This window comes from Corvus cornix, chromosome 17 (assembly GCF_000738735.6).
Source record: "Corvus cornix cornix isolate S_Up_H32 chromosome 17, ASM73873v5, whole genome shotgun sequence".
In the NCBI taxonomy this organism is placed as follows: Eukaryota; Metazoa; Chordata; class Aves; order Passeriformes; family Corvidae; genus Corvus; species Corvus cornix.
Genome location: NC_046346.1, coordinates 9,637,305 through 9,663,888, shown reverse-complemented (window position 1 = coordinate 9,663,888; position 26,584 = coordinate 9,637,305). Strand labels below are relative to the sequence as shown.

Here is a 26,584-nt window from a genome sequence, read left to right as displayed (position 1 = left end):
CTCCCTGGGTGCTGTCCCTGTTCACCACAGAGCAGAGATCAGAGCTGGCCCTGTTCTTTCCCTCACAAGGAAAGTGTAACTGCAGTGAGGTCTCCCCTCAGTGTCCCCTTGTCCAGCTGACCAGACCGAGTGACCTCTTTGTGACCAGGAGCAGTAAAGAAGGAATGGTGCTTGGAGTTTATCCAGCACAGCTTCTGGAGGCTTGTTCCGCACAGGGATCACGGTTCAGGGAGTGCAGAAAGCAGCACCTGGGGCAGCTGATGCTCAGAGCAGCCCCTGCTTTGCCTCACTCAGGCCAGGCTGAGGCAGTGGCAGAGCTGAGAACAGAGCCTGGCTCTGGCTGCCAGCTCCTCCTTGAGCTGGGTGATGCTGGTTCAGCTCTCCCTGCAAAGGGCATTAATGAATCAGGCCTGTCCTAGGCAGTGAATGTGATGGGAAGGAGTTTCTGTTCAGATACTGACTGCACTTCCTGGGCAAAGCTTTGGGTTCTGATAGGAATTATTTGAAAGTCCTGTTGTAGGTCATTGTTCCTGGGTCACTTGTCACTGTCCTGGGACAGTGTTAGTCCTGGCAGGGGAGGTGCTCCATCCAGCTGCTCCTTCAGGCAGCTTTAGGGTGAAGGAAGCTGCATGTGCAGCTCCAGGGACATGCTGTGTGTGCATCCCCTCTCTGGGGTGCTGCTTCCTCCCGTGTAACAGCCCTGCCCTGTCCCTCTCCTCTGCAGTGAGAGACATTCAGCTCTGTGTCATCCAGGAGGTTTTCCCTGTCCCTGTTGTCGCTGCTGTGCAGGTACAGCACTGGCACAAGCCACCTCCCTTTGTTCTCCTCTTGCCCTACACTTGCATTTCCACGTTTCCCTAAGCCAGGACATGTCCCTGTGAAATCAGGTCTGGTATTACAAGAAATGCACAATCCCTGGGGCTTTTTTTTTTTTTTCCTGCACTAGTCCTCTGGCTGTTAACATGGATCTTGCTCCTGGCTTCAATTTCTTTTCCTGCTCAGTTTGCAGCTGCCCAGTGCAGCTCTGTGGGAGCCCTGGGATGCTGTCAGAGGGGGATGTGCGTGCCTGGCAGGGTGCTGGCACACGCTTCCCTTGGCAGCCTGTCTGTGTTTGTGGAGCTGGGAAGAAGTGCCCAGGAGAGAACCAACTGCAAGGAGTTGTTGAGAAGTCTCATGTAGGGGCAGTGATGGCCTAAAGCTGTAGGGAGAGGGGGGGAAAATCCCCATTTCTTTCTTTTGGGAGGTCAGGTGGTACCTGGAGAAAAGGGGGGGCTCAGGCACGATTGCCTTTCTCAGGATTTAGTTTGCACATTCCAGGAATGCTCCTGCTCAGGGTGTTGGAGCTGGAAGAATCAGCTTTGTGGTTGTGTCTAAATGAAACATAATTTAGTCAGGCAGCTTGTGGGAGGTCCCTTTACAAGCAAGAAAAGGACTTTGATTCCCATCTTGCTTTGGGATCAGTGAATCTGTTGGAGATCTGTGGCTGTCACATGTTAGTGGGATATCGGCAGGGACTCTGTGGATGCAGGAGGAGGGGATGACTTGCCAATAAAAGTAATAATGATCTTTTGTTATTCATTCAAAGGCATCATGCAGCAAAGTAGGAACAAATCCAGAGTGCTCACATCAAATCCCTCCTATTTACGGATGTGTGAATCAGGAGAAACAGTTAAAGGGAGAGAATCCAGTCTGGAGCTACTCTTGGCCTGTTTAAAATTGTCCTCCAAGTAGGAAATGATTTAAGGTACTTCACATGTCCTAAGAAAGGCACCTGATGTGGGCTGTCTGCAGGGAGCAGGAGGTGTCGGGTAGGGTCTGTTCCTTGGTGGAATATCAGGGCTGAGGCAGTGGGAAGTGCCAGGCACGAGCAGCAGAGTGCAAAAATAGCTGCACTCTAAAAGCCTAAAAACAATGGGCAGGATAAAAGTATAATTCCTTTCACTCAGGGCATCTTATGGGAAGAAGCAGTAGGAGATGGGGAGAAGGGGAATTTGGAGAGGAAAGCAAAATGAGCCATTTTCTGCTCTTGGATTGCAGCAGCACAGATCTGTCACTGAAGTCATTTACACCCAGGATAACCACAAACCTGTCCCAAAGCATTTCAGCAGCTGGAGGGGATTTATTTGGATGGAAAGAATGTGTTCAGCATAGCTTGGCCAAATGACACCTACGGTGGACTTGGCAGCTGTTAGCAAGTATTTATAGGATGTAAACAGCAAGGGGAAGGAGGATGGAAATGGAGAAAACTGGGGGGGAGAGAAAATGGGATGAAAATGGGAAAAGGAAGATTTTTTTTTTACTGCTTTATGGCTTAGAGTGTAAAGCATCCATCCAGGTGGGATGAGCTAGTCAAAAATGCTTCTCGCTAATTGGAAAAAGCATTTGAAAGCAGAGGCTGTAGTTTTGGACTGCTTGGAAAGGCAGTTGGTGTCCACTGCAGTGTTCTGTGGTTCTGTAATGGTTCTGTGGGATGGGCAGGGATCCCTCTCCCACTAGGGGATAAAAGATCAGATTTGATCAGATGGTCATAGGATCAGATCAAATGTTCCACCTCTGCTTTCTCTTTTCTGATGGTGGGGAGCAGCGACTGCTTCAGAAACGAGTGTTTGCAGCAATCAGCAGCTTCTGAGCCTCCTGAGCACCAGCTTGCACCTCCCATCTGTCATGTTTAGTAGCCACTGACAGCCTGGTACCTTTGATTCATCCTTTCCACATTTAAATCCATTTGTGATTTGACCTCTCCAGCATGTGGTAACAGTGGCTTCCCCACTTTGTGCTCTACGTACACCTGTCTGCAAATTCTTTCCTTTCCATTAAAATCTCTGCATGGTGATATCATTGCTGGCCCTGCATGTTTCCCAACAGTCAGGATCTTCCCCAGTGAGTGATTTGAGTTTAGTTTCTCCTCATGTGAAGTCCATCCCATATTCTGGTCACCTTTTGTGCTTCTCTCTGTCATTTTTTAGTTCTGCTCTTTTTTTTTGGGTGAGAAGTCTGAGCTTGCTCGTGGTTTTCCAAACGCTGGCCCATCCTGGATGTGTGTTCTTTTGTTTTCTGTTTTTTTCTGGTTTCTTTGATTTACCACTTGAACTTGCAATGAACAGCAGGTTAATATTTTTCAGGGAATATCCCCAGGGGTTCCCAAATCCATGTGAGCAGAGCTGGATAAGAACTGGTTGCTGTAGGGGCGTTGCTGCTTCTGTTTTCCTCTTGTCCCATCAGCACTGAGGTTCATCTGTTGTTCATCACCTGACTCCATTGTTGCTCAAAATTCCTTCTGCACTTGAAATCAAGGAATATGTTTACTTTTCTGAAGGCATTTGTGTCATCCTCAAAAGTTGCCTCCTCACCTGCCCCTCTCCCGGGTCTGTGTGCAGACTCAACCTCTGCCCTCTCATCACTGTTTGTCTCTGCTTGCTTCTGTTTCCACCTTCAAATTCACTATTAATCCATGTGGTGCCCCTTCCCAATAACCCAGGCTGGCTCAGTTTCTGTGGACAATCACTGGAAAAGAAACTTGTGGGAAGGGCTGTGAACTCCAGCCTTTCCTGGCTGCTCTGGAAGGACCCCAGTAGCTTCTGCTCCCTCAAATCCATGCTGACGTTCCCCTCGCCCGTCCACCAGCTCAGCTCTTGGCTGCTTTCATCTCCCTGCCTTTCCCACTGATCCAGGCTGCGTGGTCGTGTTCCCTCAGATCCTCTGGGAGTCTCTTGGAAGATTCCTGCATTCATAATGTTTGTTCCTGGCACCGGGGCTTGTTTAGCAAGAGATTGGCAGCTCGGCTGCCGCGGGCCTGGCTTCCTTAGAAGGCACCATTCATCACCAGTCCTTGCACTCCTTCAATGACTGCTTGGCTGACAGTGGCTTTTCTTTCCCTTTCCCTCCCTTGGCACAGGGGCTGCTCCCAGGTGGGCGTTATCCGGGCGCTGATCGAGGCTGGAATTCCCGTGGATATGATCGGGGGCACGTCCATCGGCGCCTTCATGAGTGCCCTGTATGCCGAGGAGCGCAGCTACAACCAGATGAGGATCAAAGCTCGTCAGTGGGCCATGGTAAGCACTGGGCATGCTGGATTCCCTCCTCTGGGAATGCTGCACTTCCCTCCTCGGCTGGAGCAAGGTCCAGGCACATCAGGGCAAGAGCAGCTGCCCAGGAAGGTGCAGCCTCCTGAAATTCAGTGTCTGTGCCACAGAACAAGCCCTGCCTGGCAGTGATGGATCACCTGGAAAAGCTGCTCCGTGTCCAAGGTGTCAGGAGGCAGCTGCCTGGCTTATCTCTGCACAAACCCTTGTCATGCTGTCAAGGCACAGTGGTGTTGTTTCAGTGTGCTCACCTGTGGTTATCTTTGTTTTATTTTCTCTTTTTATGTACTGGGACCTGTTTCCTTTCCAGCTCTCAACAAATGTGTTTCTCTTTTGTGTAATTCTCTCTCTTTCTCACATGCTGTCATGTGTCAGTGGAACTGAGTGACAGAGGTAATCCTTCACTAAATAACTCCCAAATGTGTCGTTCCTGGGCCTGCCTGTGCACTCCACAGCAGTGGGACTGTGGGTCAAGAGAAATTCCTAACTTTCATTATTTAGTACAAACAAAACCTTATTTTCAAAGTTAACCCAAGTTTTGGGAAGGTTGTTTTCAACAGTGACTTCAGTGGGTGAGTTTATTTATCATGGAGTTAAAGACTGGTTGGGGTTGGAAGGGACGTTAGAGATCATCTTCCACCCCCTGCCATGGGCAGGGACACCTTCCACTACCCCAGATTGTTCCAAGCCCCATCCAACCTGGCCTTGGTTTTATTTATTGATCAGATGTTGGGTAAAAACTGTCCCAAATGCCATTGGTTCAGACTGACTGAAGGTGAGGGTTATTTCTGAAATTTACAGTTTTATTTCTGGTAACAACTTTGTATTCTTCATATCAAACCCACATTTTGCTGTAGATTTTCTTATTGAAAATGAAGCAACAGAGGGAATTTTCTAAATGAGATTAAGACTCTTCAGTCTTGGGTTTCAGGGGGAAATAGGAGCCTGTTATTGGCACATGGGCACTGTTTATGTCTCCCAAGGATCTTCTAATCTGCAGTGGCTTTGCAACAAAAACTGTCTCTTGGAAGCTGGATTGTCTGAGGCACTAAAATCCAGACTGAGGCCCTGGGATGTTTGTGCTGTCCTGGTGGGCAGAGCACTGTGGGACTGATTCATCTCCCCATCGCTGCTTGCCAGAAGAATATGGATTTTATGCTTTTTATTTAAGAACTGCCTGTGCCTGGCTGGCTTGGGAAGCACCCAAAAACATAAACTGTTTATGATCCAGAGCAGTTTGCTGGAATCAGAAACCTGGGGGAGGCTCGAGATTAAGGGCATAAAACCAACTGCACTGAGTTGTGTCAGACATCCCTTTAACCTTGCTCTCTTTTTCCCACCTTGGTCACTACCAGATGCCTCCAAGGCAGCATCTGGGTGGGTGCTGACACCTCCCTGCAGTGCTTTCCCAGCACTCTGTGGCTCTCTGCCCTCTCTCCCAGCTCTTGGTTAAGCTACAGCCATGGAATTTTCCTCTGTGCATTTGTCCAGAGGATTCTCTCCTTGTTTGTCAGGTCTCCCCTGTGCAGGACATGGAGATGTTGTTTCCTGGGCTTCTCAGAAGGGCTGTGTTCCCACTCTGGAGCTTGCCAGCCTAAGGTGGAATCACAGTCACTTTTAGCAGGAACAGTTAGAGATGAAATGAAGGCATTTAATCTGTTGATTAACTTTTGAACACAAATTGCAAAGCTCAGAGAACGTTTCACAAGGTAAAAGGCAATTTTTGGCCCAGCCTGGGGCTCTTTCAGGTGTTGGTGCTTTGAAACCTGCTAAGAAGTAGTGGGAGAGGTGACTGACCTCTGTTAGAGCAAACATTTCATCTTAGTAATGAAGAATGGATTTTCATGAGGGCTTCCATGAGTGTTCTTGCAGGCCCGTGTCCAACCCAGAGATCATCCAAGGGTTTGAGGAGGACAAAAGCAAAGCCTGCTCTGTTGGAGGCCCTTCCCACTGGTACCAGCAGTGTCCAGCAGAATGGCCACAAACTGAAGGGAGCCATGAAATCCCCTCTCCCAGATGGCACTAAATATACAGAGCATTTGGGGGGATGATAGATCTTTATTCAGGGGCTGTTCTGGGGTGTTGACTCTTGGATGGTGTTTATAGTGAGCAGGGAGAGGGGAAAGGAGCCCCAGTGTGCTGGAAACAGCCAGGAGGTTTGTAGGGGATTCTTGGAAGATCCACTCCAAGGAGCTGAGTGTGAGAGAGCTGAAACATCCCTCAGATAACCCCAAATTCCTGTGTCCCAAGTGGGACCCTTCCTGCTGTCCCCAGAGCAGCACCAGTGGTGGCTGTGCTGGAGATGCCCCAGGAGCTCCTTCCTGAGCCAGGGCAGTGATGCCTTTTCCTGGTCTTAAAATCAAGAGTCAGACACAGTTAGAAGGGGAAAAGGGATTTTACCTTGGTATTTATTGTAAGGATCCTTAGGTGCACACACCCAGGTCATATGCATCGAAATGCACCCCGCTGAATATGCCCAAAAGAATGGGTATGACATTATAGGTTTTACTAATTAGCATCTCTATCAAAGATTCCCCAATGAGAGGCTCAAGTGAGCCCCTCTCCCCAAGGAGCCTTCCCCTGGATGATTCTATCTCAGTTTACAGAATGTGTTCTGGAGAGGACCTTGGGGTCTGGGGCACACTGATCCCTAGCTACGAAGCTTCTAAAATGTTGAGTCTCTTAGCTTGACAAACAAGTCCAAGAATGTAGGCAAAAAGCACTGAGAAAACAGAAGTTGTAGAAAGGTATAGCAGGGGTATAAAAGAAAAGGCAAAAATCTTCATGGCATCAGCAGAAAGGCTGGAGCATTCCCTGCTCCAGGAATTCCTGCTCCTCTGGAGCTGTGAGCTTTGCTGCTGAAGGTTATTGCTGAGTGCAGCCTGGCTTCTCCAGCCTGGGGGCAGTTGGGAAATGTCTTCATTGGGATGGATTAGTTAACTCTGAGCTTTCCTTAAGTATCCTTTTAATCCATCAGAGTGTATGCTGTTTATCCTGCAGTTATTTCTCTTCCTGGTATTTTTAGAAACTGGCATATCTCTAGTTGTACAATTGGTGCTGGGAGAAGGGATATTTTTAATGGGATGTGTTTTCTGCACCTAATGAAGCAGCAAAGAAATAAATGACTCTTGTCAAAATACAGGGGGAAATATGAAAATTCCCAGTCAGATTAGTTACTATTTATTGTCTCTGTGCATCTTCTGTACCTCTATTTAACCAGCTGAGTGAGCAAGCCAAAGCTTTGGTGTTTGCAGATTGTTGGGTTTTTTAATTGGAGGATTAGTATCTCAAAGTAGAAATATTTCACAAAGAATGGAATATTCTCTGAGAGGAATATGGTTATAAGTGTGTGGGGCTGAAAAGCTGCCTCTAATGGGAATGAGGGCAGGCTGGGTGGGACACTGCCATCATTTGCTGCCTGTCACTTTCTGGTGGCACTGACAGCTCAAATAAATGTGGGGATTCTGACCATGGAGTCATGAGGTTCTGCCTCTGACCCTGCTCTCTTTGTCCATTGGGAGATTCTGTGGTTTAATGAGCTGATCAGGCCACAGATTAGTCCTGTTTGGTTTTTCCCTGTTATGCCAATGCTCATCCAGCCCTGAGTTATATTTTTATTTTATTTATTTAACATTTTTTGTGTGAATTCCTTTCCTTGCTTCATTGAAACTTTATAGGGGAATGCTGAGCAGGTACTAGATGATCTTTTGAGTAGTTTAAAAAATACTGGATCTGTTTGAAATTTTTGTTGTTGCTTAAGTTTTCCCATAACTTTGGGGTTTTTTTTGTAGTCAGGAACATTGAAAAATCCTGGGATTATACTGGCAGTATAAACACCAGTTTGCCACAATTCTGCATCAGAGAACAAATGAGCCAGAGATGAAGAGTCCTCCTCTCCACCATCACGTGTCTTTGCTCTTGTCCCTCTGCTCTGTGAGCAGAACCTTCTCTCTTCCTTGCTGAAGTTTTTTATACCCCAGGGTCACTTTAAAAAATTATTTTAGGATTGAATGTCTTTTTAAAAAGAAAGCTCATCCTGCAGCAGAGCTGTAGAAGTGAAAGTTCATGGAAGTTAATGAAGAGTTGGGAAGGAATTGTTCCCTGGGAGGGTGGAGAGGCCCTGGCACAGGGTGCCCAGAGCAGCTGGGGCTGCCCCTGGATCCCTGGCAGTGCCCAAGGCCAGGCTGGACATGGGGGCTTGGAGCAGCCTGGGACAGTGGGAGGTGTCCCTGCCCATGGCAGGGGATGGAATAGGATGAGCTTGAAGGTCCCTTCCAACCCAAACCATTCCAGGATTCCATGACCTGCAAACCCTGAGAGCACTGGCAGAGCTGGCTCAGGGCTGGGCTTCCTGTCCTGGTGGTGTCAGGGGATGAAGCTCTTGGAGCTGCTGGAGCTGATCCCAGAGCTCCTGGTAGGAAGTGGAGCAAGAGCCAGAAGGCTCTGTCTGCCTTTCCAGAGGGTGATCTTTAACTGAATTTATCTGGGGAACAGGAGGTGGTAGCAGCTATTCTTGGAAGGCTGAGGGAGGCTGTTGGCCATCAGCATCAGCTAAAGGGCATCTTCCAGCTCCAAGAAATGAGAATATTAAGAAATAACTGTTAATTAGAAGTATTTTGTCCATGGGTAAGACCACTGCCAGGATCAGGAGAAATGTAGAGGCTCAGCATTATAAATATCACTTGCAACAAGGGAAGCCCGGTGGCTGGTGTGCTGAGTGGGAGAGATTTTTCTTTGGTATTAAATAAAGGGCTCTTTGTAAATGCCTCTTCCCCTGCTTTAATCACTCTGACTACTGTCAGAGACCTAATCCCTATTTTAGGTGCAGCACTAATTCCATCTCCTCTGAAGCTGTGGGTAGCAGTCTATAGTTAGTTAGGTTGGCACACTGTCCTCAGCACATCAAACCCAGAGTGAAGATGTGAATGAAGCTGACGCTTCATCATTGGGTTTGTGCTCAGCCTTTTACATTCCCCCACATTTCCTGTTCCCATCCTTGTTCTTGATGATCTTTTTTTATCCTTGCACTTGTGTTCTCTGGGCAGATCCCTGACAGAAATTGGAAAGCAGCTGGACATGACAATGGAGGCTGATCCTGCTGCTCTTTAAATCACTGTGAGAGTAAAGCCAAGGCCAGATGTTGCTCACAGCTGCTTTAACAGCTGGCAGCTCTGAGGCTGTTCCATGTGTGTGCCTGGGAATGATGCCCTGTTCTCTGAGAAGATGTTTGTTAAATCACAGAGAACATGCAGAGAGAGAAAATATTTCATCTCATAGAAATATTTCATCCAGTGAAACCCCATTTAATTTAAGAGGGATTCATTGGGGTTTGTAGGCTTCTTTTACATTTTAACTATGATGTAATATATTAAGCATTGAATTTTGTTGAGATTTATTAGGATTTCACAGCAACAGCCTGGTTATGGACAAATATTATGGCCTTAATGCCATAAAGTTTAGGGATTTTCATCATTTTCTATGTAGGTTACTACATAGGTGAAATAATGCTGTTGAAATGGGGGGAAAAAAAGGAATCCATGAAAGCTTAATTGCAGGATCTATGTGTTAGAAGAGCTGAGTTGAAGGGTTGGTGTGCAGGGACCTGTAGTGCTTTAAGAAACCTGATGTAGTTTGGTTTTGCTGGCTGGTGCAGAGTCTGTACCAGTTAAATGCTGGTCCATAACACATCCCCATAACTGACTCTGGGAGTGACAAACAGTGGTCCCCAATCCATAGAAAGTGTTGATAGCTCTTGAACATGTGCCTGACTGAACCTTGCTGCAGTCCCAGAGAATCCCAGGCATGATTTTCTGCTTCCACTGAGGCAGAGAAAAGCTTTTAAGTCTGGGAGAAAAATTAGGTGTGATCCCCAAATGAGAAGAGATGGATGAAGGAATTCCTCTACCATGGATTTATGGTTTCCTTCCCGCACCACTGAACCACAGAGGTGCTGTGGGAAGGATGGTGAAGAGGAAGATAACTCATAACATCTTTTTTTAGTTAAAAAAATAAATAGAATAGAGCTGCACCATCCATGTCCTTGTGCAGAGGCTGAGGCCTGTGCTGGGCGCGCTGCTGTGGGGCTGGTTTTGGGGCACAGGGGAAGCAATGCACGTTCTTGCAGGGCCTGATTGCAGGGGTTGCTGCTGCTTTGGGGTTTACTCAGTGTAAATTTACCACACAAGGAGCTCCTGGTTGTAGATTTTGCAGTTGTCTCTCTCAACACTTCATGCACCTGTGATGCTTGCAGCATGTCAGCTCTAAACTCTGGAGTATGATGTCTCTGGAGTATGATGTCTCTGGAATTGCAGCCTTAATGCTCACATTCCCATGGATTCTGCCCTATATTTACCTTTGAAATGCCTTTTTTTTTTTTTTCCTCTTTTTAGGTTATGAACTCGGTGTTTAAGACCATTCTAGACTTGACATACCCAATAACCTCTATGTTTTCTGGAGCAGCTTTTAACAACAGCATCAACAACATCTTCAAAGATAAGCAGATAGAGGTAGGTTGTTTATTCACCTTATGGATAGGAAATTATGTCCTTGTGTTCTGTTGGAGCAGAAATAGCTTTTTTTCCATGTTAATATGGAAATCTGGAGCTGTTGGGTGGCTGAAAACGTGGTGAAACTGTGAATGTGGTGTTACATGACTGCAGGAAGGAGCCTGTTCTTTTTGGTGGATTTAGAAAACACAAACTGTAGATGATTTGTAGCTATTTCAGTTTGACAAAGGGATCCCATTGTCTGAGAGAAGAAGTGAAAATTGTGACTCTGAAGAAGAACAGCTGAGACTACTTCATCATTATTTTTCTGCAAATCAGGTCTCAGAGACCTTCAGGGCACACCAGAGAAGGGCTCCAATTGGGTTGCAATGGGTTTGGCTTTTTTGAATTTTACTTTCGAAGCTGGAGTGAATTTTCTGAGCAGCCCACTGAAAGCTGCAATAATGGCAGAGTCCTTTGTGTCCTGGTTTGCACTTGGGGACCTTTTGTAGTTGCTGGGTGTTGTGTGGTCCACCTGGGCCAAGAGTCACCTTTGGAATCCACCTCTCCTCCATCCCTCAGCAGCAGCAGATTGTAAAGCACGTTGTCAGTGTTTGTCTTCCTACATTACCCAGCTCAGGGAGTGTTTGGGTAGCCTTGGAATTTCACCTGATTTGCAATTTTAACCAAATTATTCCTGCGTTCGCATCCTTGTGATGAAAGATCATGTAGCAAATTAACACTGTATATACTTTAAATATATTTGGTAAAAATAATCCACAACGTTCCCTACCTAAATGCAAGGATGAAAGTAAGTGATTAATCATCGTGTGGATTAAAATAGCAGTTTGCTGTGCAGAGGGGAGGGTGCTGGAGACAAACAGGTTTTAGAGAATCATGGAACCATCAAGGTTGGAAAAGGCCTCTAAGATCCCTGAGTCCAACAATTCCCCCAGCACTGACGAGGCCACCACTGACCCCTGTCCCCAGGTGCCACATCCCCAGGCTTTTGAGCACTTCCAGTGACTTCACCACTTCCCTGGACAGCTGTTCCAATGCCTGACCATCCTTTCCATGAAGAAATTTTTCCTGCTATCCAACCTAAACCTCCCCTGGTGCAACTCGAGGCCGTTTCTGTCTATCCCTGCTTTGGATTCCAGCAGTCAGTTCATTGTACTTCCTTTTTAAGATGCAGCAGATTCCTTCCTTAGGAATTTTAACAGCTGTAGTTGCATATTCTGGTCTTCCCTGGCAGTCACACGAAGGTTTTGTGCGAGAGAAATCCAGTTCTGAGGCATCCACCAGCATCATCTCTGTGCACGTGTGCTGACCATCACAGCCCCTCAGTCTGTGCCCAGGGTTTCCTCATGTGGGAAGAAGTATTCCCTCAGATAAATAAGGAAAAATGTTGTGTATCTCAATCAGGAAAGTCAGGAGAGGGTTATTCCTTCATTGCAATTCCCACTATCAGTGCAGGGTAACCAGTCCTGGAACTGGGAGCTGCCCCAGGGTAAAGAGAGACTGAGAAAGTAACAGGAGCTGAGCCAGGAACCTTGAAAAAAATATGTTCTCAAAGCATTTAAGGCATCCAAACTGCAAACATCCATCTTTTCTCCCTAGCTGGGGTGGGTTTGGGTGGGTAGCAATGATTTCCACCTGGAAATTCCTATCAATAAAAATTAATTACAGCCTTACAAGCAGAGGTTGTGTTTGGGTGCTTGGCCACAACTGCTCCTTCCTGAGAGGATCTGCAGTGATCCCAGGCAAACCTTGGGAACTTCCTACCCAAGGGGCTGACCCTCATGGCTCTAGAAAAGTGTAAAATTCAGAAGTTCTGGGCCAGATCCTCCTTTTTTGCTGCTGTGGCTGTGAGGTGACACCCCTGTGCTTCCCACACGAGTCCTCACCCCTCTCCCACACGGGAGCTGGGAGCAGGAGCACTTACACTGAACTGTTATTTCTGACACTGAAAGGGAGGTTTCCATTTTCTCTGAAATTTGCTCTCTGCCAACCCTTGTAACGTGGGTGTCTCCTGACTCCCAGCACTGCGGCTCATGTGGGGGCCCTGGTGACAAAAACCCCGTCACAGGCACTTCCCAAGCAGGGATCATCCACGTGGGTCCCTCAGGGAGCACACAGAAACCCAGGGTGGGGCACTTGGACACACAAACCCAGGCCAGGGTGCTTGAAAGAAATTTCTCAAGAAATAGAGTTATTTTCCTCTCAAATTACCCATCCTGTTGTGAGAACATCAGCCTCTGGAATTTTTATTCTGCATGCCAGAATTCTTATCCCTGTGCCAAAACGCCCTTGTAAATCATCTCAGCTGGGGGTTCAGGTGTGAGGAATCAGACAAGACTTTTATTAAGTCCTGTTTCAGATTTGAATGATGCCCTGTTCCAGAATGAGTGGAACAATCCCTGAGCACTGAGATTTTATTGCTGCGTGGGAGGGCTCGGGTTAGTTTGCTTGGTGCAGGTGTTTGCATGAGCATGAAAGGAGGTGTCAGAGAGGCTTCTTTTCCCATTCCCCTGTTTTTCCTCAATATGTGGTTGATGCACTGAGAACTGCAATCCCCAGAATATCTCCAGCATGGAGAGGAACCTTCATACTCTTGTGATCACACTTTATTCACCCCCTTTCCTCTGGCATTTACACCTGGGTTGTGATAGTGGTGCAGTGTCTGAGTTCTCCCCAGTCCCACCAGCTCTGCAGAGCTGCTGAAGAGATGAAACTCATCAGAAAAAAAGCCCTGCTTCTTGGCAGGGCAGAATTTCAGATTGAACAGCCCAGAAATCACACCAGGAGTTGCAGCCCAACCACTGAGGGAGGGCTTCCAGCTCCAGTGGTCCTGGAGTCCAAACCTGTGTTTGGTTTGAGTTTAAGGCCCAGCAGAGCTGTGCTGGAGAAGGCCCAAACACTGTGTCCAGTGACCAAAGGCTGCTTGGGAGAGCAGCTTTTCCTCTTCAGCCTTGATTCAGCTTTTCTGATTGACGGAGCAGCATCAGCTGTTCCCTGGGCAGAAGCTCAGTTTACTCAGACAAGTCCTCCTCCTCCTTCCCCTTGGCAGCTACCGTTTCACTAAGCACCATGGAAACTTTCCAAAACTGTCCTCTCCCCAGCAAAGCCCTGCACAGTTCGGAGGTCACCTTCCCCTTTGCTTTTTCCAGCTGGTGGGAGGTGAGACACAGCTGAAACCAGAGGAAGAACTTCCCCTGCCAGGAGCAGGGCTGGGTGCTTTGTTCTGGCCCCATTGAATAAACTCCCAAAGCTCTTGGCTTGGCCATTCTTTTTGTGTCTCACCCTCCTTCTGTTCCACACTCCCCACTGTTGTGTTACCCTGCAGGACCTCAGGCAGCCTCTAGAATCTTCTTGGAGATCGACCTTGCAGGGTCCTTTGTTCCTGTAGCCAATGCTCCAGAGTTTGGTGTTGTCCTCTTTGGTTCCAGGAAATGCTGCGTCTGCATTTCCTGCTGAAATGAGCCCTGGCTCCATCACCACGAGGTACAAATTGAACATTGTTCAGTCAGGAGGCCATGGATCATGTTCTTCATGTCCTCCAGCACTAAACGGCCTTGGAATCCCTTGGGATGGGAGTGACCATCAGACCCCCATCCTTCACCTGAAATTAAAATAAAGCCACCCCCAGAGGGTGGCTCTGGTTTGTGTGAGGAGCTCTCTGTGCTGCCTCTGCACGCTCTTCTGGGACAAGGGCTTCTTGCTATTGCAAAAAGGAAATGAGGATTTTTGTCTGCCTTGGTTCTGAGTGAATTATTTGTATGAGAGACAAATTTATGGATTTAAACACCGGGCTGAGGGTTTTCTCTCCATCCATGCAGGCGTGTGTAGCTCTGTCTGGTAAGGTCTGGAGGTTGTTGCTCTGGTGTGTGTCAGGCAGAGGATGTGGTTAAGTGCAAGGTCACAGATTTAGTGAAATTGGGACTCCTCTGTTGCAGGATCTGTGGATTCCTTACTTCACCATCACCACCGACATCACTGCCTCAGCCATGAGGGTGCACAGGGATGGTGAGTGTGCACGTGGCCTCTCCAGGCCTTAAATCATCCTGTGGGACTTCAGGGTCACCCCTTATTCCTGGAATTTGTCTCACCTTTAAATTTGTCTTTCCTTTTGTTTCTCCCTTCTCTGTTGCTCGTGAGCACCAAACTGTGGTTGTACACAGGACACAAACTACAGGGCTGCTGGGAAGGAATTAAATGAGATGCTGCATTCCCTGTTTGAGGAGAAAATAGGTCCATTGGCACCTTCTGTGTCCTTGAAGCGTCCTTGAAGCATCCTTAAAGTGAAGTGCAGGTGTTTTAGCCATAAATCAGACTTAAAGCAAACGAAACCTTTGAAGATTCAAATTCCCCTAAATGCAGCTGTCTTCCCCCAGAGCAGACTCTGCCTGAAGCAGGGACTGGGTTAGGCTCTCATTTGTGGCCAGTCCTTTGTGTTTCTCACTGAGTGAAGAGCGGAGGAGGATCTGAGGTGCCTGGGATGTGTCCCTGCCTTTGCCTTTTGTCTGTCTGGGGTAACAGGGCAGTGACTCAGGCTGCAGGGGAGGCCTCCAGGTGCCCCAGATATTCCTGGGGGGAGCTGCAGCCTTTGCTGCCACATCTCTGATGTTTGTCCTTGGAGCTGGCACAGGTCACTCTGTCCATTCCTGCCATTCCTGGGGGGGTTATGGAGCTGCTGAAGGACTCTGGGCTTTGGTCAGGGCAGCTAAAACAAGCAGAAAAAGAATTAACCCTTCTCAGAGGTTTTGGATTCCCATTCCACAGCAGGTTAAGCCAGTTGAGGTCAGGAAACTCACTCCATCCAGCTGCTTGTCCCTGTGGAAGTTTAATGGAGGGATAGGAATCGGCTGGAGAGTGGTTACGGTTGTCTCCACGGGATGGAGATAAATTAAGTTCCCAGCTGCTGCCATTTCCCATCTTGGTTTGGTCTGTGAGGTGTAACACACATCAGCAGTTTCCTTGGGTGGAAGTTCCACTAAAACTATGACTATTAACCCCCAAATGTGCCAGTATTAACCTGTGCTAGCAGCAGGAGTGCTGAGGTTGTAATTAGAGACAGAGCTGTTACCTGTTTGAAAAAGAAAAGAAAAAAAAAATCAATTCCCAGGGAATTTGCTGGGAAGAGTTGCTGTTGGAAGCACCAAGCAGTTAATTACTGAGCAGTGAGTTAACACTGCAAGGCTCACTTGTTCCTGGTATTTTAAAGATTCACTTCTCAGACAAGCCTCTTGGCCTGTGGAAATGCAGTGTCTTCCCAATTTGGCTGATGCAAATGTTAAGAGAAAAATCAGCGTGTAAGAGCCTTAAAGCAGAATGTTTTACAGGAAACACGTCCAATCGATTTCTACTTGACTAAACTTTGTTTGTAACAGCTTAAAGGATTATAGCTGCTCCTTATAGGACCAACAGAAATGGCCCAAGAGAAGATAATGGTCCCCACCAGGCATTTGCAGTGGTTTCACAAGTGAAAACATTTGCTTGTTGCAGAGGAGGGAAAATAGAATTTTGGGGGTTCTACAGCTTGTATTTTTCAGGTTCAGGTCCTGCTAAAAGCCAGAGGTTTGTGGATCTCTGTAGAACACAGTGGCTTCAGCTGCACTTCTTCTGTCCATCCCTCTGTCCTCAGGAGAAACCTTTGCCTTCCCTCCTCAGCCCCAGCTCCACAAAGCCCTGGTGCTGCCTGCAGTCAGGAACATGCTGAGATCTCACAGAAGGCAGTAAATATGAGGGATGGGCTTAAAACCATGGATTCTGGGGCTTTTGCCTGATGTCTGCATAGTCTTTGCTTTGTCCTAGCCAGGATTAGGCTATATAAAATAATAAACTGCTTTAATAATTTCCTCACAGTGTTCTGAGGAAAGCCTCTATCTCTTGATTATTTTAATGAGTGCACCAGCCTCCCCCCTGCGTGGCAGTAATTAATGCTGGGTAATTAATGCTGCTGCCCTCCCTGCAGGCTCCCTGTGGAGGTACGTCCGTGCCAGCATGTCCCTGTCGGGGTACATGCCTCCCCTCTGTGACCCCAAGGATGGCCATCTCCTCATGGATGGAGGCTACATCAACAACCTGCCAGGTAGGAGCGCAGCTCTTGGGGGAAGAAATTCCCAGAACTGCCCATCAAACAGCCTGCAAGTCTTGGGCCTCTTGCTTTTTCCCTCAAACACAGAGAAATCTCACAGACACCTTTAACCTCATGCTGCTTACGTGGAGTCCTTGCTCTCAGTTTCCTGGGTGTTTCCTTTATCTTGGCTTTATTAACAGTATTTTTTAATTTAGTATTTCCTGATAATTCTGAACACACAACTCCCAGCCAATTCTGAATTATTTTAGTGCTTGCTGAAGGGAGAGAGTAGGAATCAAACCACAGACATACAGCCTACCTTGGAGTTTCTCTTCAATCTGTTAATTAAGAAATAATTCTGAGAGAGCAACAGCATTTGCTGCTCAGGCTGGTGTCACCTGGAGCACGTGGCAGTGGGGGAATCACGGGGCCATCGAAGGAGGGGTGTGGGATGGGGTCTGAACCCAGCAGGGCCCAAGGGTGTGGGCTGGCAGTGTTTGGGATGTGTTCTGTGTCAGGTTTCACGGCAGTCAGGAGGGTGGGTGGCTCAGGGGGTGGCCAAGGCAGCAGAGCCCCGTGGGCTCACTGCACTTTGTGACTGTGCACAGGGAGGAACCTCAGGTAGAGAGTCCCCACCCAAGCAACCCGAGTGATTTACATCTTCCTGTCACACCCTGACTTTATTTTTCCATCAGCGCTGTACTTACCTAAAACCCAGAAATGGAAATGGCACAAAATAGATGCCCCAGATCAGCATCTGGCACTCCCTGTGTCTGTAAGCAGAGGTGTGAATTGCAAACCAAAGCTCCACAGCTGGGGAGGGCAAAGAGCAGACGCGGGTGACTCTGGGTGGGAAACACACAATAGACTGAAGGAGCCCAGGAGTGTAAATCCAAGGTACAGAACAGATCTGATTTAAAGAAGTGTCTAAATTAAGCCTCTAAATTGGCTCTTCAGAGCTGTGGTTTTCCTACGCAAAACTATTCTGGAAACTGCAACTATCTTGGACTCTGGGGGTGTGAAAGAAATATAAATTCATTCTGTGAGGTTCATGTCCTTCTCTTCCCTCCCTTGGCGCTTCCCTAAATCCTCACCCATATCCAAAGACTGCAGCTCGTCCTTTTACTGACCTTGAAGTAGGAAGTGTTGCCTCATTTCTCTCCCACTTTCAAATGTGAATCTTTCTCTTGGATCCCGGAGCTGTTCTCAGGCTGACATCCAGCCTCTCCTCGCTGGCAGGTCCCTGTGCTGCTCCTCCCGTGGCCCTGCAGGGCTGGCACTGCTGCCTCCCCTCTCTAAGGCACTGCCACTTGTTCTCTCTGCAGGTCCCCCAGGTCTTTTTTTAGGATTAATGTGGGTTTGATGTGCTCTATCCCGTTATTCCCAACGCGGTGTCACTGCTCTGGTGCTGTGTCCCACCCCCTGTCCCCTGCTGCCTCAGGTCATCCCACTGAGCTGGGGCAAAACATCCCCTGTCAGTGATGTCCCCCAGCAGTTCAGCAGTGGGGACTCATCCTGGGGTCACACAGGGGTTGATTTGGGATCCCTCCCTCCACATGGAGCCTCCCTGAGCGGGGATGGTCTGGGCAGAGCTGCTGCACATGTTCATAATGGAATCACAGAATTGTTTAGGCTGAAGTTCCCTCTAAGATTATCGAATCCAACCATTCCCCCAGCACTAACCTGTGTCCCCAAGTGCCACATCCACCTGGCTTTTGAATCCTGCAGCGATGGGCACTGATGGTCACTTCTGTCAGGCTGCTCACTCATGGTAGGTGCGACCTCAGGTCATGCACCTGAGCCATGTTGATCTGTACCTGCACCTGTGTGCCCCTGGGAGCAGCAGCAGGGAGGGCAGAGGGGCTCTGACACCTCCTGTCCCCAGCTGACGTGGCCAGGTCCATGGGGGCCAAGGTGGTGATCGCCATCGACGTGGGCAGCCGGGACGAGACCGACCTCACCAACTACGGCGACTGCCTGTCCGGCTGGTGGCTGCTCTGGAAGAGGTGGAACCCCCTGGCTGAGAAAGTCAAGGTACTGGGGGCTAGACTGGAATGGCAGCTGGTTTTCCAGAGCAGTGGGAATAGTGGGAGAAATGGGAAGCTTCCCTCTAGTGTCCAGGGAGCAGGTCTGTGACAGTTTTCGTTGTTTCACTGGATTTGAGTTCTTGTGCAGAGAACTGGGCAGTGCCCTCACACCACGGGGAAGGCAGTGATTGGGAGGGGGCTGGCAGAATTCTTAGAGCAAAGAAACCTTTTGGAGCTGTATACATTCTGATAAAGTCAGAATTTATTAATTTTACCAATAAAAGTAGTAAATCTGTCCAATTGACTTTCTATCCTGTATGTCTCTGAACAGCTGACTTAGGGAGATTTTAGCACTTGGCAGTAATTAAGCACAACTGATAAACATGGGCCTGCAGAGTATGATTTTTAAAAATTATTATTATTATTATTATTATTATTATTATTATTATTATTATTTTCCTTCTGTTGCATGTGGTCAGGCCAACTCTGTTCCTTATTCTGCATTTCCTAAATTACCTGGCTGTGCAGCTGTCCCCCAAGTGAATATTGATTTTAATTCTGTCCTCCCAATTGCATTCCCCAGTTGGAATTGGTCTCGGTAGTACCCAGTGAAATATTCCAACTGCCCAAATGGCAGTAGGCACCCATGGGAACACGAGATCCCTTCTGAACACCACTTTTTTTTGTACTGGTAGTGGTGAAACACTGGCCAAACAGAGGGCTGGTAGAGTTTCCATCTGTGGAGATGGTCAAAACTCAGCTGGATGTGGTTGGTCTTAGACAAGCTGCCCCAGCTGACCCTGCCTGGGCAGGAGGGATGGACTGGACAATCCCAAGGAGTCCCTGTCCACCTCAGCCATTCTGCAAAATCTTTGCCCTGGCACTGGACAGATCAGAGAATCATGGAATTACAGACTGGCTTGGGTTGGAAGGGACCTTAGAGCTCACTCAGTTCCACACCAAGGCTCCAGGCCCTGTCCAACCGGGCCTCGAACACTTGCAGGGATGGGGCATCACTGCTTTCTGCCTTGAAGGGTCACTGCACCCCTCACCTCAGCACAGATCTTTAAGTTTTGTAGATATTTCACTATATCCTGGCATGAAAATCTTGGTTCAAGCTTGAACTGTTGGAAGGCAATCCCTTTGTGCTGCTGATCACGGAGACTCCACCCTGGGGCACAGCTGGAGGTGCTGCTGTGCGAGGGCATCACCGGGTGCCCGTGTGCCCCTTCTCCCCCACCCGGAACACGCAGAGCACGTTCTGAAATGCACTTGGAGGAGCTGAATTTGTGCCTCGTGTGCCGGGCAGGTGCTGAACATGGCCGAGATCCAGACGCGCCTGGCCTACGTGTGCTGCGTGCGGCAGCTGGAGATGGTGAAGAACAGCGACTACTGCGAGTACATCCGGCCCCCCATCGACCGCTACGGCACCCTGGACTTCGGCAAGTTCGATGAGATCTGTGTAAGTGCCTCCCTGGGCAGCCCAGGGCCCCCCCATGGCTGCTCCTCACAGCTCTGCTGGTGCTAATTAGTGCTGGAGCCAGTGGACAGTGAGAGGAGTCAGCTGGCACAGAGTGAATAATTGACACTCAGTAATGGTGTGGAATGATATCCCGGCCGGGAGATTGGATTAGCAGCGGGAATTGAGTTAGTAATCTCGATTATATAATGACCTGGGAAGGGATCGGTTGCCTTGCTCTGTTTCGTGGCAGTTCCTGCTCAGCTGCTTGGTGAGAGCTCGTGGGTGTCTGAGCTGCTCTGGGCAGTTGGGGCTTGGCATTGGTGTGGGCTGGGCTTTGTCCTCGCTCTCCTCTCCTTGTTGTAGCATGAATGATTTGCAGAAGTCTGTCAGGGGGGCCTTGAACTCTGGAAATGGAGGGAAACATGAAAATTCCTGGTTCTGTTAATGTTTTAACATTTCTATGAATAAAACATCATCCACAATTCTTCTGCACCCCTCAGAGGGTCAGGAAATGGCACCAGTGTCGGTGGAAGGACGTTGGAAAAGTGGTGCTGCCGGGTCACACATCACTGGCATTGGGTTGTGTTTGTGCCAGCATGGGCAGAGCTGGCTCCAGGGGGTTGTTCTGGTGACATAACCCAGTGTTCACAGCAGAAATGTCCCTGCCCAGGCAGGGCAGCAAAGCGATTCTGGCTCGGTGTCTCCTGTCAAGAAAGTGATTTTACTGTCTCTGTCCATTCTTTGCCTGTTTTAGCTGTGCAGGCATCTTCCATGTCCAGGTGTTCCTGCCGAGCTTTGCTCCTCTCCCAGGCTGGGAAACCACCACTCCTTTAAGTCAATCTCCATTACAGTTCAGTGAGAAGCTGTGATGCTCCTTAGGCTGCAGCCTGATCTCTCTGGTCCTGGCTTAACAAACACTGACCAACTCCAGGAACACAGCTTAGCCCTGCAGATTCTCACTGACAGACTCCCTAGGACACCCAGAACTATTCCAAACCACCAGCTGATTTCCCCGGTCTAAATATTTTCTCTAGGATATTTGGTGCCTCTTGGCTCCTGGGCAAACACTGCTGTCTGCCAGTGGATCCAGGGCTTTGCTGATAAACAGTTCTTTGTTCTTTGCCAGCTGGAGAGCCCTGGCTGATTTGAAAACCTTGACAGACAGGTGTGGTAGTTCATCACAGGAACAGATCGTGGGCTGTCACATCCCCGCTCTGTTCTAATGTGGTGCTGTTAAAGAGATGTAAAGGCACCAGGCAAATCTTGTCAGTGCGATGAAACCTGAGAGAAGGGCAGTTCCTCAAACGTGTCACTGTCTGTGAGCAGGTTCTTGGCACGAGACCCTGCAGGGATGGAGGGGCAGCACCTCCTGGATCCTCGCTCCCTGCGGCACAGCTCGATAACTTCTGCCCACAGTGAAGCTTTGAACTGTGCTGGCCTCAGAGGGGAGGACAATCCAGGCATTCCTTTATCCTTAGGGGCTGGGAAGTAGTGGGGGGTTTCATTTCAGCTGCATGCCTGGATTTCACAGGAAATAGAAATGGGCACCAGCATTTTCCAAGGAGCTGAAATCTTTTCTTGTGAAACCCCTTTGGGGTACAGTCCCAGAGCAGTGGGGGTTCTGTGTCAGTTCCTGAAGCTCAGCTTCTCGTGGTTATTTGGGTCAGTCTGACCCAGCCAGAGCTGTCAGCTCCTTTTTCTCCCCTTAATCACCCCCACCCTGCACTGGGATAGATTGTGAGAGGTGAATTCCAGCCCCAGTGTCTAAGGTGCTCTGAACCCTCATCCAAAAACCAGAGGAGATACCAACACCAGGGCTGGAGAGGGGATCCAGGGCTCTCAAAACCTGTTGCTCTGTCCCTCCCATTTGGTTGTTCAACATCATTCCTACTGTGTTCTGAGAAAAAGAGTAAAACTTTGAGCAATGGATCTGTTTTTTCCAGTTGTTTCCATGCTATTAGCAGTTCTTAATTACTTCTTTTCCTCCTGATTTTTTTTTTTTCCAGGAAGTGGGATACCAGCATGGGAAAACTGTATTTAATGTGTGGTGCAGGAGTGGAGTCCTTGACAAGATGCTGAAGGACAGGCAAGAGACCTGCAAATCCAAAACTGATGTAAGTGCTCAGGGAAATGCTCTGTGCTGCAGGAGCTGCTCAGGGCTGGGACAGGGGACAGTGACTGCCTCGAGGCTGGGTCACAGCTCAGTGCTCTGGATTTCTTGGCAGGGAAGTTCCAGTTGGTTTTAAGAAACAGTTCCCACCTTTCTGAGGAATTTGGATAATATATTATAATATATTCTGATCTATCCTTCTCCTTCTTTGAATCCCTCTGATGTGAAACCCAGGTGCTACAAAGGCTTCATGTTTTACCCAGTAATTCTTTTCATCATCTTTCAGAGAGAGGGAAATGAGCAGTAATTTTTTAAGGGATGGCCAGAATGAATCATAACCGTTGTGAGCCTCGCAGAGGGAAGTCAAGTGAGGTGACAGATGACACTGAGGATTTGCAGCTCTCCAGGGGTGGGTGGCAGAGCACTTTGGCTTGGAGATAGGGAGAGGATGGATGGCAGGATGGACACGGGGCCAGGGATGAGGGGTGGATGATTCCACATCTGAGCCCTCGGTGTCAGCAGAGGCTGTGAGTCACTGAGGGGTGGAAATGGCTCTGCTGGGATGAGGTGAATGTCACCCTCAGCTCCAGGGGGACTTACACTTCCCATCATCAGATGGATCTGCCCACGCTGCCTGGCAGAGTCAGAGTGGCTTTGGAAGGAGCACACAGGGACTCAGCCATGGAGGAAAGCAGCTGGTGATCCAGGAGCCTGAGGAGCCCCCAGACTCCTCAGCCTGGGATTTCTTACTGGGAACACACCTGGTTGAGGAGGTGCTTTAGTGTGAGTGCAGAAGATGGGTCCTCAATCCACCTCTGCCACCTCCTGATCAGATATGAGGGGCTGGGGTTCAGGTTTTGTGTTAAAAGTTATAAGAAGTTAAGGGAGGGAAAATTGTGTCTCTCAGAATTGGTTGTGTCCTACTTCAGCCTCCCTTTTACAAGCCTCAAACATTTTCACTGCTGTAACAGACACTTCTTTTAAAACTGCCCTTTTTATGGGATGCACTAATGGAGGGGAATACTTCACTTATATCATGGTATCACAGCAGCATGATGACATTTATCACACTCACCCTGGGTTCTGGGGCACTTCAGGGCCCTGCAGATCAGATACATCCCGTCCTCAGTGCAGACACAGCCTGGCCCTGCACTCACTTGATTGATAACGAGGCACCAAGTGCTGATTGCTGAGGTGCCAAAGCATGGAAAGAACGGGGTTGGAAGAGTGACTCACCAACCCTCCTGGGTTACAGAGCACGAACCACGGGCTCTGTGCATCCCTGGTGCTCCCAAGGACCTGCAGGATCACCTGCTCATCCTCCTAAAATTCTGGAGCCCAAAACCCCAGGATTTTTGCATCTGTCTTCTGTTGCAGATTTATTTCTATGAAGTAACAACTGTTGCAGCTCCCACTGGGGCATTTTTCTTGCTTTCCTTAGTCCATTAGAATCACTTAAGTCCTTTAGCTGTGTTATCTTCCAGGCAGAGCAGCTGATATTTTTAACTTGCCTTTCATTAGCAAAGGTTTTGATGCTTTATATGTTTTAGTTCTTCATCTATTTCTGGAGTGCTCACCATCTGAGAGCTGAGTGCCATTTCTTATCGTCTCATTTCCATGTCGTGAGCATTGCAATTTTATTTTAAAATCCAGATAATTAATCATTTAGATGCTTTTCCTTCGCTTTGATCATTCAGTCCCTGTTTATCTTGCGTCCAAAATGCAAATACTGAAGACACAAACAACAGGAACCTTACATAAACTTTACTTTGAGCAGCCCTTAACTCTTCCCCAGCATGGAATGCTGCAGCACCGTTAATTGGATCTCCTTGGGGGAAGTTTTGTCTACTGAGGTGTTATTCATAGTCAAAGCTAAATATAATCCAGCAGACTACAATAGTAACTGTCTTTCTCCTCTAATTTATTTCATAAAGATTGTGCCAAAGAGAAGACTTTTCTCCTTGGGGAAAAAAAGAAAACCATCAGAAAGGTTTGAGAGTAGGTTTCAGGTACATCTGAGACACTGCTTTGCTTTGTGTTATCTGGTGGGATGGTGATTTTGTCCTTAAAAGTAGTGAGAGGAAGCACTTAAACATTAAACTCCAGTTTGTAAAGCACCAAATGAGAGTGGGGAGACGCCTGGTTTCCCACAAGTGGTTTTCCAGTCCTGGTGCCGAGGCTTTAGGTGCAGCTGCCTCCCCAGGTGCCCTCAGACAGGCTGACCTGGGGGTCAGCTGGGGGACAGATGCTCCTGAGGGCACAGTCACACTTCATTCCCATCCATCCCCACCTCAGGAGCCGCTGATGGTTTTCCTGGGGCACCCTTTGGTGCTGGGCCCTGCAGGATTTTGCTCAGCTGTTCATGCAGAGCCCTGGGCTTTGATCCCATCCAAAGCTGTCCCTGCCTGCTCCCCGCTCCCAGGGACAGCCTGGCACTTGTGTGCCCGAGTGCTCTGTGCAGCCACCTCGTCCTCGTGGGTTTTGGAGTCCAGGGATGGCCTCACATGGCTGTGTCTGTGTGGTGGCCAGAGGGTGCACGTGTCCCTCACGGGGTCATGTGGCACAGACTGGAGCTGTCAAGGAGCTTTTCTTCCCTGTGCTGGGAAAGAGCTCTCAGCAAGTGCTGCGCTGGGAGCCTTCAGGTTGGATGTTCAAAGCAAGCCTGGGCTGACTCATCCTGTCCAGCAGTTCCTTAACAGTCACAATGAGCTTCCCAACTTCTTGATATTTCAAAGTGTGTGTCCTCAGCTACTGCTGTTCTGTTTCACACAGCTACCTTTTCATTCTCTCCAGGCTTTTCTCTGCCCCCGTTGCTTGTCCTGGATCTGCTCTGTGCTGTGGCTGTTCCAAATTGCATCAAAATCAGCTACAGATGAAAGGTCAACTGAGAGCACTTTGCTGCAGCAGTAATGGGCTACTGCTGTGACCCCACAGGGGCTGTGTGATTCATAGGGTCGGTGTTCTTGCCAGAAGAGCAAAGGATTGTTCAGAAAACCCCGTGTTAGGAAGCTGCCTTGGCCGGGAGCACATGGGCAGGTCTGGGTGTTTGGGAAGACAACCGTCACAGCAATTCCTGGCAGCCCAGGTCCCTCTGCCAGCTCTTCCCCATCCCTTTCCTCTGGGTTGGGGCTGTTCCTGCGTTCATTAAACTCACTGGGTTTAAAAAAAGGTGAGAGGTGTTCAGGTGGCCACCTGGTGACCTTGTGCCCAGCCCCAAGGAGGGAGGTGGGGCTGCAGGAAGCCCGAGAGGGTTCCTAAATGCCAGAGTTGGGTTTTCTTAGAGGAGAGACTGGAGCAGGAACTTCTTAAAATAGAGAACCCTCAGCCCACTGCTTGGGTGAGACAGTGAAAATAGCAAGGGTTTATTGGAAGGAGGAATTGCAGTGGGAGATGTCTCTCTGCAGGCTCTTGCTCGCTGCAGCATCTCCAGCTCCGGGCCTTGCAGGGGCCCCGGGGGGGGTCCTGGTCACCCCAGTGCCCACCTGTCCCTGCAGCCTCTGTGGCATCACTCCAGCTGAGGGATGGGACACCTGGACACCTTCTCCCAAGGGAAAGCAGGAGCTCCCTGGTGGCTGCACCTGGACCAGCCAGTCCTTCTTAGAAAGGGGCTCTGATGGAGAATAAACAAGTGGAGTGAGCTCTGTCCATGCCAGGGCCCAGCCCCTCCTGTGCTTGTCTCTGGGGTCTTTTCTGTAGTTTGCTAAATTTTTCATAGGGCTTCTTGTTGCATGGGTGGAATAGGAGCCGTTAAGAGCATGTCCCACTGCTGGGAATCCCATCTCTGCCACCAGACCTGCCTCAGGAGAGCTGTTCTGAGGATTTCTCACTGATGAGTAATGGCTTTTGAGGGGGCAGCTGTGGAGAACGTGTGCGTCTGGAGCTTTGTCTGTTCGAGATCATTTTTGTACGGTCTCAACTTGTTAGGATTTGCTGTGTGTATGTGCTGACACACCTTCACCTTCTCCCTGTGTTTCAGAACGTGACCTGTCCCACCACCTCCTTCACAGACCTGGCAGAGATCGTGTCCCGCATCGAGCCCGTCAAGGCTCCGGTGGCAGACGGTGAGTGGGGTCGGGAGGAGGGACAGCTCCTGCTCTGACTGCCAGCTCTCCCCTCCCCGTGCTCAGGGAGGGCCCCACTGGGCACTGCCAGCTGTGGGAGGCCATCCCCTGCTCCCCTCAGAGCCCCTCCTGGGCTGTGCCCCTGACAGACCCTCCGTGTGCCCCTCCTGCCACCTCCTCTGGGACAGGCAGCAGCGGGATGTCCTCGCCATGGCGAGGCACCTGCTGTCAGCCTCTTACTGGTGTGCTCCCAGGTGGCAATAATCCCTGCTCAAGTC

General features: G+C 49.0%; 1 protein-coding gene across 2 annotated transcripts in view; it reads left to right on the top strand.

The window, feature by feature from the left end:
• Window positions 1–26,584, top strand: part of PNPLA7 (patatin like phospholipase domain containing 7) — a 117,821-nt gene that overhangs the window by 86,032 nt on the left and 5,205 nt on the right. For both annotated transcript variants that reach the window (XM_039561815.1, XM_039561814.1), the window contains exons 27-34: window positions 3,896–4,052; window positions 10,472–10,588; window positions 14,524–14,593; window positions 16,542–16,658; window positions 18,532–18,680; window positions 19,983–20,135; window positions 22,142–22,249; window positions 26,222–26,306. In XM_039561815.1, coding sequence (XP_039417749.1) covers window positions 3,896–4,052; window positions 10,472–10,588; window positions 14,524–14,593; window positions 16,542–16,658; window positions 18,532–18,680; window positions 19,983–20,135; window positions 22,142–22,249; window positions 26,222–26,306 — 956 coding nt within the window. The remainder of the gene's footprint in view (window positions 1–3,895; window positions 4,053–10,471; window positions 10,589–14,523; window positions 14,594–16,541; window positions 16,659–18,531; window positions 18,681–19,982; window positions 20,136–22,141; window positions 22,250–26,221; window positions 26,307–26,584) is intronic.